This window comes from Macaca fascicularis, chromosome 17, assembly GCF_037993035.2.
Source record: "Macaca fascicularis isolate 582-1 chromosome 17, T2T-MFA8v1.1".
NCBI classification, from domain to species: domain Eukaryota; kingdom Metazoa; phylum Chordata; class Mammalia; order Primates; family Cercopithecidae; genus Macaca; species Macaca fascicularis.
The window spans coordinates 64,894,962-64,916,234 of record NC_088391.1 but is presented as its reverse complement, the minus strand read 5'-3'; the positions used below and the strand labels follow the sequence as shown (position 1 = coordinate 64,916,234).

The window sequence follows — 21,273 nt, the reverse complement described above, 5'->3', positions numbered from 1 at the left end:
ACAACCCCTGTTACATGTGTTCAATAAATGTTATTGTTGTTATAACTGTAATTTGTAAAATTAGGGAGCCTTGTGAGGATATTGTGGTTGTATTGCAAATGTACTTCTTGATCGTCTGTGAGGCCTGTGTGCTGCATTGGCACTTCTGCCCAGGCTCTTGGTGCCTGGCTTCTGTGTCTAAGCATGTGCCCAGGGAAGGAAGCCCAGCATCATGGACTGGAGCACCCGGCCAACTTTCTGATTTCTCTCTACTCCTGTTTCCTAGCTCTGGGCTGTTGGGGGTAGGTCCTGAGAATTAGTTTCTGCTAGCCTCATCTCCCAGAAAGGATCTTGCTTCTGGCTTCCTTTTCCAGGACTGAAGTGAATTCTCATCTTTACCTGACATCAAACCTACTTGTAAGTCCATCTCTACCCTAACACTTGCCTCCACATGTCGGATCTCTCCTCATAATGTTAATACCTCTTCAGCTGAACTGAAGTTTTGTCCTCCTTCTCTAGGGTTTGGTTGTTGGTGGGTTAATACTTCTCTTACCCTGATATTTTCGTGCTTTCTGACCACTACTTTTATCCATGGTTCATGACTGTGGTGCAGATGGAATGGAATGATGGGCACAGGAGAGGCTCTTGTTGCATATTTAAGGAAATATTTAGCCAACTCACAACCCCCAAGTGTGTGCAGCTTTTCAGAGTATGAATGACAGAAATACTTTTCTATTATAATTTGTGTAAATGCTGGGATGAAAAGTGTTATTCAGAAGCTCAGATGTCATTTTAACTATCCTCTGCCCAGGAAAGTAGGCGTGCATCTGTTGTAATTCTTAAAAATGTATTGAGGCCTTTGGAAATGCCAGTAGTAAATTTTGGCTCCCAGTTTGGATTGGATTGGTTGCCCTTTTGAAAAGCATCCATTTGCAACTTGAATAAGAACATCTGCTTTTCATGGCTAGTTCAGCAACTATCACTAATAGGAAATATTTTTTTAAATATTAGTGTATAACTGCACATTGTTGTGATAGCTTAGCACTTTACCAACATAGGAAACAGGCTGATCATTGCTATCAGGAAATTAAAAATTGCTGCATTACACAGACAGACTAGTCCTTAGGAGAGGTACTGTTCTATGTGCTTCAATGTGAGGTTTTTAATGGAAGGATTCTGTTTTTGAAACTGAAGACAAATATTTCAGAATAATGTAATTTGGGTCATTGAAACATATGGGGGATTTCAGTTGAGAGTCCCAATAGGCCTATGGTTTTGGCTCTTATTTTTGTTAATAAAATACAGTTATTGACATTGTTATCCATTCTCCCAGTATGCAAAAGAATGTAAGATGAAAGGCTGGGCTAGAATGGCAAAGTCTGTGTTTGAAGGGATGCTTATTTTGTCCCACTTCTGGTACTTTGATTAGTTATATGCCCTCTATGAAGCTGAGTTGTCAGCGTGAGGATATGTGAGTAGAGAAAAGGATGTTTTTACACTTAGCCATTATAAATTAAATGTAATGCTGAGAGGCGTCTGTTCTGAGTATAAAATGTAGAAGGTGAAGTTACTGTTTCATCGAAGTACATGAAACCATTGTGAAAATACTGAGTGAGCCGCCAAAGACAAGAATATTTTTTAAAAGCTGGGTAGCAGATGAAGTTACTTGCTAAATTAATTATGAGATATTGCTAGGATAGAAACATATAATCTCATCAAGTTAAGAAAATATGTGGAAAACTTAAAGGGAAAAAAATATTAACAGCTTTGAAATAGCTTTGAAACCAGAGCCTTGATTCTCCAAATCGTTGCTACTCACCAGTGACTACAAGTTTCACATTTAGTTCCATAACTAAGTTAGCTTAGCTCAGGGAGGAGCTGTTACTGAGATTCCAGAGTGTCTGTGTTGGGACCTTCACTAAGGTGTTCATATTTTTTTTTTCTATTATATTAGGAGTGTGTATTCATATAGAGAAAGGTAAGTGAGTGGACAGGTAGGTACATAGAGTATGGTGGTTAAGACTGCTGGCTTGGGGTCAGACTCATTGGTTTTCAGCACAGCTGTATTGCTTACTAATTGTGTGGCCTTGGACAATTTAACCTTCTTGTGTCTCAGATGCCTCAACATAAGATAATACAGCATCAATCTCTTGGGTTGCGGTGAGGATTAGATGAGCAGCTATATGCACAACTCTTAGTACATGGTCTGGCTCACAGTAAATATGCAAATATCTGTATTATTTTTGTTACCAAGATAATGATAAAATGATTGTTGTTTCATGCCACTGTGTGATTTGTTGCATAGCAGTAGACAACTGAAATAATTACCTAAACATTATTTCAATCTATTAGGTTTGTTAACACTTACCCAGAGAGAGGGAGGAATTCACTGATTTGCTTGTATATGAGCACACGTTTTGCAGTTAGTTGTTAACTTATTAGTGGAACTGGCACATCTGCAGAAGGGCTTGAAAAAAATTGCTGTTGTTATTGGTGTTTGTTGTTGTTAGGGTAGAGGTGAGATCAGTTGGCTTCTCTAAGAAATCTTTTTTATGCAAACCCCTAATTGCCCTGCAATCTGATTCTGATATTTTTTCTATAGGAAGAGGTACCCACAGGATGTTACTTTTAACCAGTGGGCACTCTTGCATTGTAAACCTTTAAGAATCTGCTATGCCATCCTGGTGGCTCATGCCTGTATTCCCAGCACTTTGGGAGGCCAAGGCAGATGAATCACTTGAGGCCAGGAGTTCAAGACCAGCCTGGCCAACATGGTGAAGCCCTGTCTCTACAAAAAATAGAAAAAGTTAGGCGTTGTGGTGCATGACTGTAATCCCAACTGCTCAGGAGACTGAGGCACAAGAATCACCTGAACCTGGGAGGCAGAGGTTGCAGTAAGCTGAGATCATGCCACTGCACTCTAGCCTGGGTGACAGAGTGAGACTGTCTTAAAAAAAAAAAAAAAAAAAAAAAAAAGATTCTTCTATGAAAGTGTACCAAGCAACTTGATGTGGTGAATCTTGACTGTTCATATGTCCCTTATATCACTGTCTAGCATAATGTGGACATGGGGCAGGGTGACATATTCTTATTTCTCATCACCTGCACCTGAATATGAAGATTTAAAGTGGATGCATATTTAAATAAATATATCATATATCCTATATCTAGAAAGAGCAAAACAGACACCAGCAGTTATTTTTGACTAATGACAGGAACCTTGTTTAAAATCTTAGAACTGTTGAGTATTGACTAGCTAGCTCCTTATTACTCCAGTTGTGCAAAATGAGTCAAGGTCAGGAGGAGAGAAAGGAAAAGACCTGCCTTGGGAGGTTAGTGGGGCACATTGTAGGAGTTGACCTGGAAAGTCACCCGTATTGTATGTTTTTATGAGTTCTGGTCATTGACGATCAGTCCCTTTCCTTGCTGCACATTACATTCAGAATATTTTGAGATGTTGGGATCAATGACTGTTGTGCTTACATGGTTTTTGACAGAGAGAGCGAATGTCAGCTCGACTACTGTGTTGCCGACTCTTTCTTTTTCTTTTTTTTCTTTTGAGGCGGTCTCACTCTGTCACTCAGGCTGGAGTTCAGTGGCACGATCTTGGCTCACAGCAACCTTTGCCTCCTGAGTTCAAATGATTCTCCTGCCTCAGCCTCCTGAGTAGCTGATACTACAGGTGCCCACCACAAAACCTGACTAATTTTTGTAGTGTTTGTAGAGACAAAGCTTTACCATGTTGGCCAGGCTGGTCTCAAACTCCTGAGCTCAAGTTACCTGCCTGCCTCAGCCTCCCAAAGTGCTGTGATTACAAGAGTGAGCCACCACGCTCGGCCGTTGCCAATTCATATTTGGTAAATGGGATATCAAGAGTACCCTTCCCATCCCATGCACATGGAATTGGTCAACAGCCAACTAACAAATTCTATGGATGACTTTTCATTAATTGGTACAATTCACTTGTGAAACAAGTATATAAGCATACATAAAGCATTTCTTGAGGGTTGTGTAACATCAAAATGTTGTAAATATACAAAGATATTACATTACTAAAATTGATGACTGTAATTTTATTTATCTCTTGGGAATCAGTTGAGCTATTGATTCCACAGCAAATGTGTTTTGATTAAGATCATGGCAAGATATGTTTGACAGCAGTTCCAAATTATTATACTCTATTACATATTTAAAGTCTATGGTCATCTGGGATTATATGTATCTGATCTTAGCTCTGTGAGATAAAGTTATGAATATTTTGTTTCAAGGACTGTATTGTCAATGCTGTGTAATTACCATGTGTTGTTTAAAAATCACACACCTTCCTAGAGAGTTTGGAGCATGCCGTGATACTGAATGCTGTTGTTTATGAGAACTGGGGTTAGATCCGTGAATGCAGAGATGAATATGCTTCACATGTGTTTGCAATAGGCATATATACAGATTGAATCTGCACTAGTTGAAAGAGTTTAACAGTTGAAGCTTAGTTCTCCAGCTGTGAACATTGTTATTTATGGTGTTTATTATAGTTGTGGCAGTGAATGATTCTAGAAAATCATAGAAAGATTTCCAGGAAAACTTGATTTCTTAAAATATTGAGAATGTTTTGTTTTTTTCACTTGTACATGAAACTAAACTGTACATCTTGACTTTAACACATGTAGAATTATTCAAGAACAATAAAAATTTAAAGAAAAACCATCATGAATATATATTTAATATTTAAATGTGTTAAGTGGAACACAGACCCAGTCAGGTTTTCATGATTTATCAGTTTTTAACTTCAAAGACTCTGGTTAGCTTGCATTTTTTAAACTAATGAGTTTATCAGAGCCAGTGGGGAAGATGGTTAAAGTATATCAGCTGTAAATTAGTACAAAGCACTAAAAGGGACATTAGCCTCTAATCAGATTCTAACAGTTCATTAAATCTGCTTTTCCAGAATCGCTCTCTGTCTTTTCTCCTCTTTTGCTTGGGCCTTCCTCATAAGGCATTTTCTTGCCTTTTCATCTGGGCAAGAACTCCTCCAGGGTAGGAAGCACTATCAGTTCATCCTTCATTGTCTACCAGCCAAACAGCCTACAGGGTGCTTTGTTAAGGTGGATTCCTAGAGCTGCTGCCAGACTCCAGAGAGTGGAGGGCTGGCCGGCTGCAGGAAGGCTTTCCTGAGACTGGATGGTGGTAAGCCAAGCTGGCTGCTGCCAACCACGGAAGCCAGTGACACGTTAGGAATTGAGATCCCTGCCCCGTATGAAAACAACCCACAGGCCTCCATGAAAGGGTTTCAAGTTTAGAACAACTCACCTAAGCTCACCAGTAATATACCACAGTTCCTTCTACTCTAAATTATCTATTAAGATGTAAAATTCTGAAAAAAAGGGACAACTCCAAAGCAAGAATATTTTAAAAGTATCCTGCCAGTTTTGAATATATCGAACACTTATAGGGAAATAATATTGACAGTAATTTGTTTTCTTCTTTTTATCACTTAGTAGACTAGGTGGTGTAGACTTTTTAAATGCTCATTAACTCCAGAGTAAATTTGCTTTTCCTTGTTGATTCCTTGGAGCAAATATTTATGATAAGAGACTGTAAATTTTATTTCTTGGAACATTTTTCTTAACAAAAAGAAGAGTCAAGAAATATGAGAAGTAGAGTTTCACTGTACTGCACTCTGTTGGTATTACTTGGTAACAAGAACATGTAATTTATGGTTTGTTGAAAGGAGAGTTGTTTTTATTTATTTATTTTTGAGATGGAGTTTCACTCCTGTTCCCCAGGCTGCAGTGCAATGGCGCGATCTCGGCTCACTGCAACCTCCACCTCCCAGGTTCAAGTGATTCTCTCACCTCAGCCTCCCAAGTAGCTTGGATTACAGGTGCCTGCCACCACACCCAGCTAATTTTTGTATTTTTAGTAGAGATGGGATTTCACCGTGTTGGCCAGGCTAGTCTCGAACTCCTGACCTCAGGTGATCCACCCGCCTCAGCGGGGTTACAGGCGTGAGCCACTGTGCCCGGTCCGGTTGTTTTTATTTAACTTGCTATTTTGTAGAAAAGCGACCATATTAACACTTGAAGATTTAGAAATTATACTCACCTTTTTCACCAGGTAGGCAAAATATTTAGAAACTGATTTTTTTTTCTTAATAAGACCACTTTAGTGTCCTGTGGTTATATTCTGTAATTAAATAAAAATAACCATTCTAAAATCTCAATCAAATTTAGTTCTATCAGATTTGTAGTTGAGTCAATATGTAACAGAGAAATTAGCATTCTAAACATGTTTAAAAATATGAGCCTGATTTGGGCCTTATGCGAGCACTGATGTGTGATTCTGACTCCCTTCCTGGGTTGCTGACTGTAGAAAATCCCCAAGGCAGTGACAATTACATAGAAAATAACCTTGATTTAATCTTTTATAAATGGTGTTTGAAATGTTATTGAGCTACAATATAAATAAGATTTTCTTTTCAAGAGGTGGTAAATTGAGCAAAACATATACCAGAATAAAGACCAAATAATTATTTGTTATTTAGTTCAGCCTAAAAATTCACTCTTAATCTAAGATTTATGTTGGTTGTTTGTAAAGTAGATATTTGGAGGTTGATAGGTAGAAATTTTCATTTGACCAGAATTGCCATGACATAAAAATTAAACGTGTGGAATTATCTTGCTTTTAAATGATTTAGGCTTTGACTAATACGAGAGTTTATGAATTTTTATGTGATTTTCTCCTTTATGGGTGTCTTTGCACAATACAGTTTCCAGAACTAAGGAAAGAGAAAAACTCGCCTTCTGTTTCCTTCCACTATTGTGAAAGTGTGATGAATTGTTGCAGCCCCATATAAATTAATGTAAGGTTTCCATACTCCAGTTTATTACAGTCTGACCTCCAACCCAGAGGTCAGAGAATCAGACTGATTAATTCAACTGCTTGGTCATTATTTCAAATGAAAGTTCAGGGTAGGGGGATAATTGGTTATGCCGATATTCTCATTTAATTATCTTTATTGTTTAAAAAAATTAGGTTAGCAGTACTAAATGTACTACAATGAGGGAAGACTCTCCCAGAGGTCCTCTTTTGAATGCTTTAGAGCTGAATCTTTCTCTCTCCCTTTTATTTTCAGAATATCAACACCTTTGAGAACAGAATGTTAATGCTTGATGGGATGCCGGCAGTCAGAGTCAAAACAGAGCTTCTGGAATCTGAACAAGGGGTAAGCACAAGTTTCCAGCAATGCCCCACTCCTTTTGATGAGAGTGGCATTCTTCTGCAGAGTATCCTGAGGTTTGCAGAGCACTTCTACGGTTTCCCTTGCGTAAGCTTTTCTTTCTCAGGTTAAAACAAACAAACAAACAAATCTGAGATTGTGGTTGATTTGTATCCATTTGCGAATTCAACTGTTATTTCCTTGGAAGGGATAGTGTCCTAAAAGTTGGAAGGCATAGTGACATTATGAGAATCATATGGCTATATCTAAATTAGTAAATGATTTGAAAAGCTAATAAAAATCCAAAGCAAAGAGGAAGTATTAAAAAATCAGGTGGGAATATAATCTTAGTGTCATCATAGTTTGGTTGATTCTAATCAGGAAATGACAAAGTACAGCTGTGAGAATGTTACTGTTTGTTGGATGGGCTTCTCTTTTGACATTTGTACCTGTCCTTTCTTACTGTAGGAGTACTGGGGGATAGTTGATGAGGTCACTGAATTTGAAAAATGTCTTAAATCAAAAGGATTATTTAACAATACATAGCCAAACCAATGAATTAATTTATGGGTACTGAAAATATAAGGACTACAAGTGCATATTTTTTTAAATGACATAGATTTTATAATGAACAGTAATGTCTTCACTGGTTTAGTTAAGAGCATAAGAGCAGTATAATTGGTTGCAGCATTGGCAACTTTAAGGGATAAAGCACTGCTCATGTGGCTGAGTGCCTATTGGCTACCTATCTTATTAAACCACCACCACTGAGGCAGCACAGGTGACTGACAGAAGGACATAAATACGTATATAATATTTACCTTATCAGTGTCTCTCTTATTAAAACATCATTACTAAAAATTAGCAATGTTTTGTACTTGAACATTCAAAAGAAATTTTAAATGTGAATAAAATCTCACTTTTAAGAGTATAAAAATCGATGTGGATAAGTGCATCTGGGATCCCACTCAAAGGGTTAGGGTATTGACGTCCCCAAAGGATTTCATAATGAGGACATTCAAGGTTATGGATCCGGATGGTGTATTTAGAGGGTCTCTTCAATAACTTCTGCCTACTTGAGCATCATGTAGCGGAGTGTGTGGCATGTCAATATAATTTATTTCATTGTAAGCCTGTGTTTGAACAGAGCCTTATCGTGGTAGAAGATGTCTTTTCACCTCTGTGTTCTGGGTTGACGTTTTTAGCTCTGAAATGAACTTTGTGGAGTATGTCAACCAATAACATGACTCCACGGTCCTAGACATGATATAATGACCAACTCATATAGATTCAGCGCAAGACACAGGCAGTAGAGGATCATGAGGGAGCAGACTGTGGCAATTACTAACATTGGTTCAGTATAGACAACCTTTCAGAAAACATCATGTGTTCAACTGGATTTCCTAGCTGGATTCACTACGTTAAATTCTGTATATCTTCCAAACCTTATAGATAGTTTTAACCTTTTTTGATTAACCTAACCATGGGGAGGATTTGTCTTAGTTCTTTAGAGTTCTGTTTTCTTAATTCATTTCTTAATCTAGTTGCATTATCATGAGTTTAATAAAATAAATTTCTGCTCAACTCATATAGAGTCTAGCATCTTATTCAGAAAGGATAGCCTTTTCCCACTGCTCATGGGGAAAAAAAGTGAAAAAGCAGTCTGTATTTCACAATAATTTCTTCAGCTTGAAATAACAGACAATCTGTTCAAACTATGCACGTTGGAGGAAGGCAGAAACTACAGCAAATCAGTTAGAAGCTTAGCCCCGGACCAATGGTGAAAGCCAGAATAGTGGGTTGCTGTCACCAGTCCTGGTAATCTTTAACAATATCCATATAGTTCTTTCCCCTTTATTTTTCGGTTTCAAGGTAAGGTCTACCTGAAAGATTTAAGTGCACAAAAAAACAAAGGCCAGTATTCCCAGCAGTTTTGCAGTGTGAGTAAAAACCCCATGTCACGTTATCATAGAAAGCGTTTTTTTGTCCTTAGATAGGGACATGAAAAGTTGTGGGTTCATAGGTATTGCCTAATGCCTGTTCATGAAAATCAATTTTCCTCTTTGTGAATGGAGCTGATGTTGGTATTTTAGATTGTGCATGTTGAAGGGAAATAGAACTTTATTTTTTTCCTTTTGGGTTTATGTGTACCTCTTAAATATATGACAGATATAATTTCATTCTCTTTTGTAGCAAAGCTTCAGGAGAATCAGCCTGTAGTGTTTAATGAAATGTATGATGATTTAACTCTATTAGAATACAACAATTTTAACACTTTTGTAGTGCTTTAAATCAACTCTTCTTTAAAACAAAATCTGGAATTTTGGTGACTTTCATTTTTGGCCACTTTACTGGGTTTATTGGAGAAGATGTTGTTATATACCATATAATATTCAGAATCTTAGAACTATTTTTAGATAAGGAGAACTAGAATTTTGAATATTTCATGACTTCTTCCTCATTTATGACTTAAAGGCTGGTTGAAGTTTAATTCTTTGTAAGAAAAACACATTAGTGAAATTTCAATAAATAATTACACTCACATGTGCAATTATGGGCATTTGTTTATTTATCTGTTTTTACGACATAGGGTTTTACTTGCTATGTTGCCCGGACTGGACTCAAACTCTTGGATTCAAGTGATCTTCCTGCATAAGCCTCTCAAGTAGCTGGGGTTTCAGACATGTGCCACCATACCCAGCTGATTATGGACTTTTGAAAAAGACGAGACATGTTAATTAACAATGAACAAAAAGTGATAGAAACTTGTCTGTGTCACAGCAATGAATGAGAGAGCTTGAAGAAAACCTGAAGGCGGTACATTGGTTGGAATGTGTAATCACTCTGAAAAACCTAGCTTTGGTACTCTGTCTTTAAGAAGTAGATACTAATCTCAATCTTTTGGTGAAGAAAAGCCGGTATTTCTCTCAGGCTGCACACAGCATTTTAAAGATGTGCTACTCGGCCGGGCGCGGTGGCTCAAGCCTGTAATCCCAGCACTTTGGGAGGCCGAGACGGGCGGATCACGAGGTCAGGAGATCGAGACCATCCTGGCTAACACAGTGAAACCCCGTCTTTACTAAAAAATACAAAAACCTAGCCGGGCGAGGTGGCGGGCGCCTGTAGTCCCAGCTACTCAGGAGGCTGAGGCAGGAGAATGGCGTAAATACGGGAGGCAGAGCTTGCAGTGAGCCGAGATCCGGCCACTGCACTCCAGGCTGGGCAACAGAGCGAGACTCCGCCTCAAAAAAAATAATAATAATAAAGATGTGCTACTCTACATGCCCTTGTGTATCGGTGCACCAGGAAGGCATGTAGTTGTTCTCTGCTGTGTGTTATAAAGAGTCCTTTAGGTCTTGTGCTGTCAGCCGGGCTCCGCATGTCTCCCCACCCCTCCAAGGAATTCAGGACCTGAGGAGCACATTTCAGAGGTTAAAGACAGACTGGGAACAGGCCTGCGTCTCTTCTCTGGAAAGTTCCGGCTGCTTTGCCTCATTCTCTTAATGAGATTTATGCTGTGTGTGTGTGGTCATGTGTCTTCAATCAGAGTGTAAACTCCTAGAGGATAAGGACTATTTCTTATATTTCTAGTTTGTATCTCTTATAGTTTCTGGCACATGGTAAATACATTATTTATTCAACTTTTCTGGGCATTATAATTAGCATGGTGAAAAATATAAAACCAGTCAATAAATAATTGTCAACCTGCTCTATGTCATAGGGTTATTGTGAATGTAAAAATCAAAATTGTAAATATTGGAAATACGTGTTCTCATTGGTGACAGGAGTCCTCATCTTGTAGCCATGTGAACCGGATAGGTGTGGTAGCATATGGGCACCACCTCTGTGTGCCTTCTGTTTGGAGTTCTCTGACTCTTGCATTTTTAGTTAAGTGAAAGCTAGGCAGATGATTATTGCAGTCACCTGAAATGTGACTTTGGTTTTCTTCTTGCTTGTTGGTAACACAGCACATGCTGCTGGCAGTCTCTAGGAAGGGCATGTTCCCTTGGGATACACTTCAGGGGCACAGCAAGGAGTGTTTGAATGACTTTGTCTGTGACTTTGGTGTATGCGCCCTGCTGTTATAAGAGCTTCCCAAATGCTGTTAGTCTTTGGATGTTCTAACATGTTATTAAGCAAAGGACTGAAACAAGAAGAAGAGTATTAAAACTATCACACCCAGCTATAAGGCAGTATATAGAGGATACTGCCCCAAAGATAACTACGTGATTTTATTCCTGGCCCTGCAGTTTACCAGCTTGAATGACATTGGGAAGTTATTTTCTATCTCCAGGCCTTTATGTCCTCATCCATACAACGGGGGTGCTGGAGATGAGGGCTTCGCTGCCAGGTAAAGTCTGTCATTCTGTGATCCTGGTGAGGAGCAAGGGGTGAGACAGAGCCTTTCTATTTATGCATTTAAGAGTCTTACTGCAGTGAAGCTTCCTATGTATGGAAGTGTAAATTCACAGACTTCAAAGTGAGAAAGACCTGAGTTCAGATGGTATTCAGCCTGGTACCAGCTGTGTGGGTCATGCTTAGTCTCCTCTAATCCTACTCACCTGGAAGGTGGAATTAACCACCCATCCTCGCAGGAGCCTGCCTGCCTTTGGTGGGTGCTGAGTCAATGTTCTCCTTTAGAAGAAAAACGGGAGAAAAAGGCCCTATAACTTTCGTTTATGTTGCTGCAATCCTCATGAGGTATCTAGTAAGATTTCGACATCTGCGTTAATTCATAATTCTCCAAGTAGATACAGGGTAGATCTGAAATTAGAACCCCTTGTTTTTTTCATTTGAATTTTCATTTAAGCATATCTGGAAGAATGTTTTAAATTCTGATTAGAGTTTATGATGTGAAATAATGGAACACAAATAATAATGTCAATAACAGAATAAAAACAGAATAATGGAACCAAAGAAATGAAAATAGTTTATTCTGCCTAATTTTGTGTATTTAAAATTCTTAAAATGTTTTAAAAAGAAAAGATGAACTCTCTAAATAAAAATATTTTTGAAAACTACATAGGTGCAGAGGACTGAGAGGGAGACCTGAAAGCAACATTTCTTAGTCACCCTCACTGTTTATTTCCTAAGTCTGAGGAATCTGCCGCAGGGAAGGAGCTGACCTGAGTGTCTACACTAACTGCAAGGGTGTTGAAGCCATTGGTTATCCTGCCTCTCTTCTCTCCTGTAGAACCAGGTACAGTTCTGATCCGTGGGCCGGTAGAGAAGAGCGGCAATAGTGTGGCAGAAACAGGGAAAGAGATTGGGTGTTTTGCTAATTTTAAGTGCTCTAAGCAGTCAGTAATTGAGTGGAAGTCAGACTCCTTTCTGTTATCCTTGGGGAAGAGAGCCTAATGCCTCTTTGCCATAGCCATGTAGCTAGGAGGGGTGCAGGCATTGCTGCAGACAAGTATAGGATCACGTCAATACTCCATGCCTTAACTACCGGGAAATATCCACCTTGGCCAGACCGCAGATTCCTATGCATTCCCTTATTTTAGAGGCAGAACAAAAGAGGATAAGAGAGACTTGGTCTTTTCCCTAGAGGCAGCTTGCAGTAACTTTTAGAAACCATTCTGCAGGACATTAATAACAAAGTGTTGAAGCTATTTCTACATCACAAAGAGCTGACTAGCATCATGAAGCCAGCTGTAATGTAACTTCCTTAAGAGCAGAGCTTATGCTTTATGTTTCTTGTTATTCCTCATCATCTCAGCACAGGAGCTTATGAATAGGCAGGGCTCAATAAATGGTGATTCATTCATGTGCTATTTGTTGTAAGTGAGACTATTTGCCACGCTGTGGAATTGAGAGGATTTGGAGACGGGTGCTTTTTTGAAAAAGACTCCAGTCCTTAGGCTTAATAAAAAAATATAGATGAGTGCGAGTATTGTAGCTGAACCTGAAAATGTGCTATGGAATGTTTACTTAAGGCAGGAAATAAATTACATTAAAATTCAGTAACATTAAGGGGAAAAAACCCAACAATTAACCTAACTTTTTTCCTCAGCAAACCTATTTAATTTTACACTAACGATCTAGTTTACATCTGTGGGTAAAGGCTTAGTAAGACAGTGTTACTTTAATGACTTTATCAGAAGTGAAAAAAGGGCATTATTAAAAATGCCACTTGCATTACCCTTTAACAGGGGCTCATTATTTCCTCTCCTGCTGTGGAACAGGGGCCAGCGTTTGGCTAAATTGGTAGAATTATCTTGGAAATACGAATTTGCTTATCATTTAATATTCTCTGATGACCCACTGCTTGAGATCTTTTGATCTGTAGTGAAATCTGTGCATGTCACTACCTGGCTTCAAAGAAAAACATTTGCAGTTGCTGTGTTATGTCTAATGTGAGAAGACCATTTTTTTTTTTTAAGCAGAAAGAAATATCTGCTCTTGCAAGACTGATATTTTAAGAAGAGATATCCTCCACTAAAGATGCAGAGTTGGACTGATTTTAATAATGTCAGAATGGCCAATAAATATATTAATAGAAGGAATTGAAAATCAATGAGCTGTGGTAGTGATTACAGATAGTACCCAAGGGAAATATAGCAGGCAGACAAATCCTTTCCCTCAGGGCCTGCCCCGGGCAAAGCTATGAAGTTGAGAAGTCTGCCCTTCTTCCCTTTAGCAATGTACTTTCTCTTTCAACTTCATTCTCCTGCCACCCACAATCCAGATGTCCCTGCCCTCTGATGGTGCTGTAATGGTTCAAGGTACCAACAGATGACCAGTTCTAACCACAATCTCATTAATTGAAGAGAATGTAAAGTGTCCTTTCCAAGAGTTATTTGCATTTTTATAGGGTCAGTGCTTTGTAAAAAGGAAGATTTTTAAAGGAAATTTCATGCTCTGAGTAATTTGAGCATTTTGATTTCAGGCAAATTAACCTTTCCAGAATATTTCAGCTTCTACAAGGCCATGGTCTGCTTTGTCTCCTTGTCTTTGTGGAAGAATTTTTTTAAAAAATTCTGAACCATCAAGCATGTTTTCTCTGTAGATGTGTTTTCTTGAGCTAATGTTTGCATGCTGGTTCAGAGTTGATAAAGTGCATCACAAAAAATATTCTTATTTATTTATTTATTTATTTGAGACAGAGTCTTGCTCTGTTGCCAGGCTGGAGTGCAGTGGCACGATCTCAGCTCACTGCAACCTCCACCTCCCAGGTTTAAGCGATTCTCCTGCCTCAGCCTCCCAAGTAGCTGGGATTTATAAGTACATGCCACCATGCCCAGATAATTTTTGTATTTTTAGTAGAGACGGGGTTTCACCATGTTAACCAGGATGGTCTCAATCTCCTGACTTGTGATCCGCCTGCCTTCGACTCCCAAAGTGTTGGGATTACAGGTGTGAGCCACTGCGCCCGGCCAAAATATCCTGTTAAATCTTTGGAGGAGTTTTACTTCTGACCACGAAATATTAACTCCTGTGGGAATTCACTCCCACCATAAACAACTAGAAACTCAGATGAAAGAAGAGATATTTTTTCACATATTGGACAACAAGTGGTGGTCCGCGAGAGGAGAGCAGAAAACATGAGGAACTCTACAATGGCCTCCGGTTACTGCTTGGAGATACCTTCCCGGCGGCAAAGCAGGGAGGAAGAACCCACATAGGGCCTTGCAGTCTCACTGAGCTAAGCAGGCAGAGTTTGATATTTGGAGAAGTTAGGACAACTAGTTTGTGAGAAGAACAATAGCGTAGAGGAGGGAATTGCACAAAGAGAGAGCTCTGGAGATCTCCAGAGGGGCCCACTAAAGGGTTTGGTGAGTACTTATCTTCCTGTGTATTGAGGAAGGCAAGGAAAGGCCAGCCGGACAGCAGTGGGTTGAACAATTCTTGGAGCTCACATAAAGCTGACAGAAGTCAGGCTGGAGCAACCTCTTCATATGTGAGGCATTGGGAAGAGGGCTTGGAAGGGTCACAGCTTAGTGGCCCTTAGTCCTGGAATAGACTGCTCTGGACCTACCCTGACAAACCTTAGAAACAAGCATTGAAAGGACCGAACTGATCTGCAAGTCACTCAACTGTATATCAGAACAAAAATGCACTCCAAAGAATACACGATCTAGTGCTGAATGATGTACAAATCGCAATGTCTGGCATCTGGTCAAAATTACCAGATGTGCAAAGAAGTAGGAAAATAGAACTTATAGTCAAGTTTTAAAAATGAATCTATTGATATCCAGAACATATCCAGAAATGACAAATAATAGGCAAGGATCTTAAAACATCTATTTTGTATCTTATATGCTCACGAATGTGAAGGAAAACCTGAAAATGATGAGAAGAGAAATGGAAGGTACAAAATGATAAAAAATGAAACAGATGAAACATATACCGTGTATGTCCATGTTTGCGTTGCTGTAAAGAAATACCTGAGGCCAAGTGCTCATGCCTGTGATCCCAGCACTTTGAAAGGCCAAGGGAGGTGAATCACTTGAGCGCAGGAGTTCAAGACTAGCCTGGACAATGTGGTGAAACCCTCTTTCTACAAAAAGTACAAAAATTAGCCAGGCGTGGTGACACGTAGTCCCAGCTACTCCGGAGGTTGAGGTGGGAGGATTGCTAGAACTCGGGAGGTGGAGGTTGCAGTAAGCCAAGATCCCATCACTGCACATCAGCCTGAGCAACACGAGACTCTGTCTCAAAAAAATCAATCAATCAATCAATCAATCAATCAATCAATCAATCACGGCAGAAAGCAGAGTGGGAGCTGGTGCCTTATGTGGTGAGAGGGAGGTGGTGCCAGGATAACAACTTGTGAACTCAGAGTGAGAACGCATTCATTACTATGAAGACAACACCAAGTCATTAATGAGAGATCTGCCCCCATGACCCAGCACCTCTCACTAGACCCACTTCTAACATTGGAGGTCACATTTCCACATGAAATTTGAAGGAGGAAAAAATTCCAAAGCATATCATACTGTATTTAAAATTTTAAAAATACAGTGGATGACATTAATAGATACTGCATTAAAAAAGATCAGTGTCTGAATACATAGCAATAAAAACTATCCGAAATAGGCCAGGCACAGTGGCTCTTGCCTGTAATCCCAGCACATTGGGAGGTCGAGGTGTGTGGGTCACTTGAGGTCAGGAGTTCGAGACCAACTTGGCCAACATGGCAAAACCCTGTCACCACTAAAAAATAAAAAGTACAAAAATTAGCCAGGCATCGTGGCTCATGCCTGTAATCCCAGCTACTCTAGAGGCTGAGGCAGGAGAGTGGAGCCTGCAGTAAGCTGAGATTGTGCCACTGCTCTCCAGCCTGGGTGACAGAGTGAGACTGCATCTGTCTCAAAATAAATAAATAAAAAGAAACATCTATTCAAAATAAAGCACAAAGTGCATAGAGAAAAGAAATAGGGACTGAAGATAAAAACAGAGCTTCAGTAAGCAGCTGTGGAACAATATATAAAGTTGCTTATCATACATACAATTGGACTTTTCAGAAGAGGGAGATGAGAAAAAATATTTGAAGAAGAAAAGCTGGACGTTGTTCAGATAGGATAGAAACTATAAACTCACAAATCCCAGGAAGTTTAATGAGCCCCAAGCAGAATGAATGTCACTAAAACACATAATAATCAAATTGCCAGAAACAAGTAATGAAGGACATAGTCTTAAAAGCAGCCAGGGGGCGAAAAATACACCTTACATATGAAGGAAGATAAATCAGTCTTCTTATCTGAAATCAGTCAGGAAAGAAGAAAGAAATTGCAGGCAGAAAGAAAAGGATACTAGGTAGGAATTTAGATTTTTACAAGAAATGAGTAATGGTAAACATATGGGTCAATATAAAAGAATTTAAAAATCTTTTTAAAAGACAGTTGACTGCTGAAAGCAAATATAACAATGTATGGTGGAGTTCATGACATATTGAATGAAAATGAGTAGTAATGACAGCACAGGGCAGGGTTATGGAAGGAAGTATAGGTAGAGTTCTCCCACCACATGTGAAATGGTGTGGTATTATTTGACGGTAGGTCATTAAGTCATAAGTGATAACTTGTGATAAAGGTTTATGTTGTAAATTCTAGAGCAACCATACACACAAAACAACCTGGAGATGAACCAGAAACATGCAAAAAAGGCCCCTCAGTTTATCTAAAAGAAGAAAAAGCAAAAGGAACAGAGTGCAGATAGCAAGATGGTACATTCTAGAGTAATCAAAGGATAGAATCTAGAGTAGTCAAAATCTTCAACAGTAGAATGAAATTGCCAGGTGTTGGGGGAGACGGAGATAGGAAGTTGTCCTGTGAGTACAGAGTTTCAGTTTTGTGAGATGAAGAAAGCTCTAGACATCTGTTATACGATGTTGTGAATATGGTTAACACTACTGAGTTGTACACTTAAAAATGGTTAAGAGGGTAAATTTTATGTTACATGTTCTTTACCACAATTAATAATTAAAAGAAAAAACATTTTTTTGAACCAGAGGGCTTAGGATTTGTAACTGTGTAGGAGAGCAAATATGAATTCCTAAACTGGCTAAGGGAAGACTTGAGCAGATTGCTTTGTATAGTTGAAAGGGGCAGTGACTTTTTAAGAAATCTGTTTGTTATAGCAGCAACCATGTGTGAATATATGTCCTTCCTTGTACTTACCATGAAAACTTAAATGAATTTTGGCTTTAACAACATCCTTCTTCTAACTCTGCAGGAAGACGTTTCATATGAAAGGTGAGACTATTCATGTTTAGCCATGCCAGTCCTGTTGATTGCCTGTGTACAAGGCCTGTCCTGAGATCAGAAACTGGAATTCTTATGTCTGATAACATTTTATTTTAGAAAAGTTTAAATATCTATAAAAAACCCATCAAGAGAAATTAAAGGACATGATCACATCTTGAAATAAAAGCTATTAATAGTTTAGAATGTTTTCTTCCTGGAACATAATAATTCTCTGGTAAACATTCTTTTAAGATAAAAAGTGAAAGGATGGAAGAAGATACATTATGCAAACACTAAATAACAGCAAAACCAAAATGTTGGTGCCTATATTCATATCAAATTAGGTCTCAGAACAATAATATAACCAGAGATAAAATTGAGCATTTCATAATGATGAGGATGCCAATTCATTAAGAGAACATAATAATTTCACATGCTTGTCTGCCTTAGTAATCCTTTGAGTAGATGTAATATTATTTTTATTAGTAAATAATATTGCAGATATATCGTGCACATAAGATCACACAACCAGTAAGTAACAGGCACTGAATGTAGTCTGTGTCTTGTGAATCAGTCTTTTCGTCATTCAGGGTATTTGTCTTTGTAACTCGGTTTTGATCATTGTAACTAGTTATCACATTGGACATGATCTGATATCAGACATTATTCCTATTAATATATTGATGTGTAAGAAGAATCTAATATAGATCTTGTGAAAAGATTTTGTTTAGTACCCCAGTAAATGCAAATTTGCCTAACTAAAGTCACAGGCCCTTTTATGCAGTATCCTACAGTAAATGTGAACTCTTGATCATTCTTTCAACTTAATTTCATAGTATTAAAACACATTTTACTACATAAGATATGTTTGTTTTATATAAAATAATGTTTGTATTTACTTAATGGCCAGAAATAATCCCTGGTCACCACATGGGCAAAATTCTATTTCACTGTGTGTCTATCAATTTTAGAAATCAGTAGATTGAGCAGAACTGACACCACATATTAGATTCAACTTCTGGAAGACCTCCCCTAGTGTTTTGAGAAACCTATGTAACAATAAAGATGTCAACAGGTTTTTTGTTTTCTTTACAAATTATGTCAGAGAATCATCACTGAGAAAAATGCTGTGCTCTGAAGGCATGCGACCTGGTGACAATTTTGATGAGTTTAATGTCTCACTAAGTGATCATATCTGTGGCTATAGAAGAATGAAACCGTGTTCACTGTCATTGGTCAGTCCTGTCTGTTGTCTTAAGAAAATGCAAAGAAAGTGTCATAAGGAAATATGAACTTCTTTTCATCTATCTTAAATGAACTATAATGTTCAAGATGACTCATAGTCTCTATGACTGATTTTCTTTTTAACTCTCGAACTCCAATTTCATTGCCATGTTCTTGTCATAACTAATTATATATTTTTCAGGAAATTCGTGAAGATAATAATTGAGATTATTCACTCTTTAAAGCCTATATCTGCTAAATAAGCAAGTCTTGTTTCTTTAAAATTCAGATATAGAAGGAATTTATTCTTTTTTTTAACCTTGGTTATACACTTTATTTTTAACTTGAAATAAATTAATGCAACTGTGCATTTAAAACCTCAAGCCTCCCTTAGCTAAGTCAGCTCTAACAAGATAGTACAATGAGCCTTCTAGGTTGCTTGAAGTTTTGTTATAAATTTCATATAAAAGATGAGTATTCAGACTACTTAAAAATAGTCAATATATTATTGTAAATGGTTAAAAAAAAAAGCAAAGTATTTGAGGTAAAGCATTTTCTATGAACAGTGCAGGGGCTGCTGGTTTTGATCATAGATAGATTTTCAAGGTTATATTTTTCTCCAATCAGCATTATACTCACAAATACTTACATATTGCTGAAAATTTAACATTCTTTCACCATAAGCAATTTTGCAAAGTAACACTATTTTCATAGACATCATCATCAAAACCCTTAATGGATGTTGTTTTATCAAGTTAGAAGATAGATATAGAGACAGTTATTTCTTTCCATTGACATTGCGTGTCTATGCTAAATTTGCTCTTCTCCCCTCAAATTTTATTTGCCATAGTAGCTTCTGACTTCTATACAACATAAATATATATAAATAGAGATTTTACCTTAATCTTCTTTGGATTATTGCCCTTGGGTATATTCACATTTCTATGCAGTGTTTTTGAGCTGTAGAAATGTGTCTGAGAGCGATGTAAAACATTTTTCTGTTTAAATTCAGGTATAATAAAATGTATGAATTCAGCAAGAATAAGTGAAATTGTATACATAATACTTAGCATAGTACACGATATGTCAAGTAATCAGTAAAAAGTAACTGCCATTGCATTTGTTGTTAATCTGCATTTCTCCTGAGTTTTGTGATATAAAATATTTTGGATGTGAAAATAAAAATATGTGGCCGGGGCAGCGGCTCATGCGTGTAATGCCAGCACTTTGGGAGACTGAGGTGGGTGGATCACCTGAGGTTGGGAGTTTGAGACCAGCCTGACCAACATGGAGAAACTCCGTCTCTACTAAAAATACAAAAAATTAGCGAGACCTGGTGGCACATGCCTGTAATCCCAGCTACTCAGGAGTCTGAGGTAGGAGAATTGCTTGAACCCGGGAGGTGGAGGATGTGGGTGAGCCAAGATCATACCATTGCACTCCAGCCTGGGCAATGACCGAAACTCCGTCTCACAAAAAAAAAAAAAAAAAAAAAAAAAGAGTTTCCAGTTATTCACATAGACGTTGAAAAAAGATTTAATATTAATGATGCTCCAAAGTATTGCTGTGCTTTATTACTGTATTGTCAGGAAAAAAATTGGTAATATTGGTACTACCAGTCTGTTTATACTGTAAAATTAAAACATTGATGTTGTGCTGTTATATATTTACCTATTACCAATAATTGACATTTTAAAATAGGTGTGTTGGCCGGGCGCGGTGGCTCACGCCTGTAATCCCTGCACTTTGGGAGGCCGAGGCGGGCGGATCACGAGGTCAGCAGATCGAGACCATCCTGGCGAACACGGTGAAACCCCGTCTCTACTAAAATACAAAAAATTAGCCGGGCGCGGTGGCGGGCGCCTGTAGTCCCAGCTACTCGGGAGGCTGAGGCAGAAGAATGGCGTGAACCCGGGAGGCGGAGCTTGCAGTGAGCCAAGATGGTGCCACTGCACTCCAGCTTGGGCGACAGAGTGAAGACTCCGCCTCAAAAAAAAAAAAAAAATAGGTGTGTTTAATTATGTATTCTGGATTTTACTCAGAAATACTGTGTCTTATCATATGTGGCTATCTTTCCTTAAACATGAACTACTAAAAACAATTGTTGCTGTAGAAAACATTTCAGATGTTATTCAGAAACATATATGGTTGTGACAGTTAAATGAATGA

General features: G+C 38.4%; 1 protein-coding gene across 5 annotated transcripts in view; it reads left to right on the top strand.

The window, feature by feature from the left end:
• The window catches only part of KLF12 (KLF transcription factor 12), a 447,122-nt gene that overhangs the window by 184,751 nt on the left and 241,098 nt on the right, over window positions 1-21,273 (top strand). For all 5 annotated transcript variants that reach the window (XM_015439340.4, XM_065532966.1, XM_065532968.2 and 2 more), the window contains one exon: window positions 7,109-7,198. In XM_015439340.4, coding sequence (XP_015294826.3) covers window positions 7,109-7,198 — 90 coding nt within the window. The remainder of the gene's footprint in view (window positions 1-7,108; window positions 7,199-21,273) is intronic.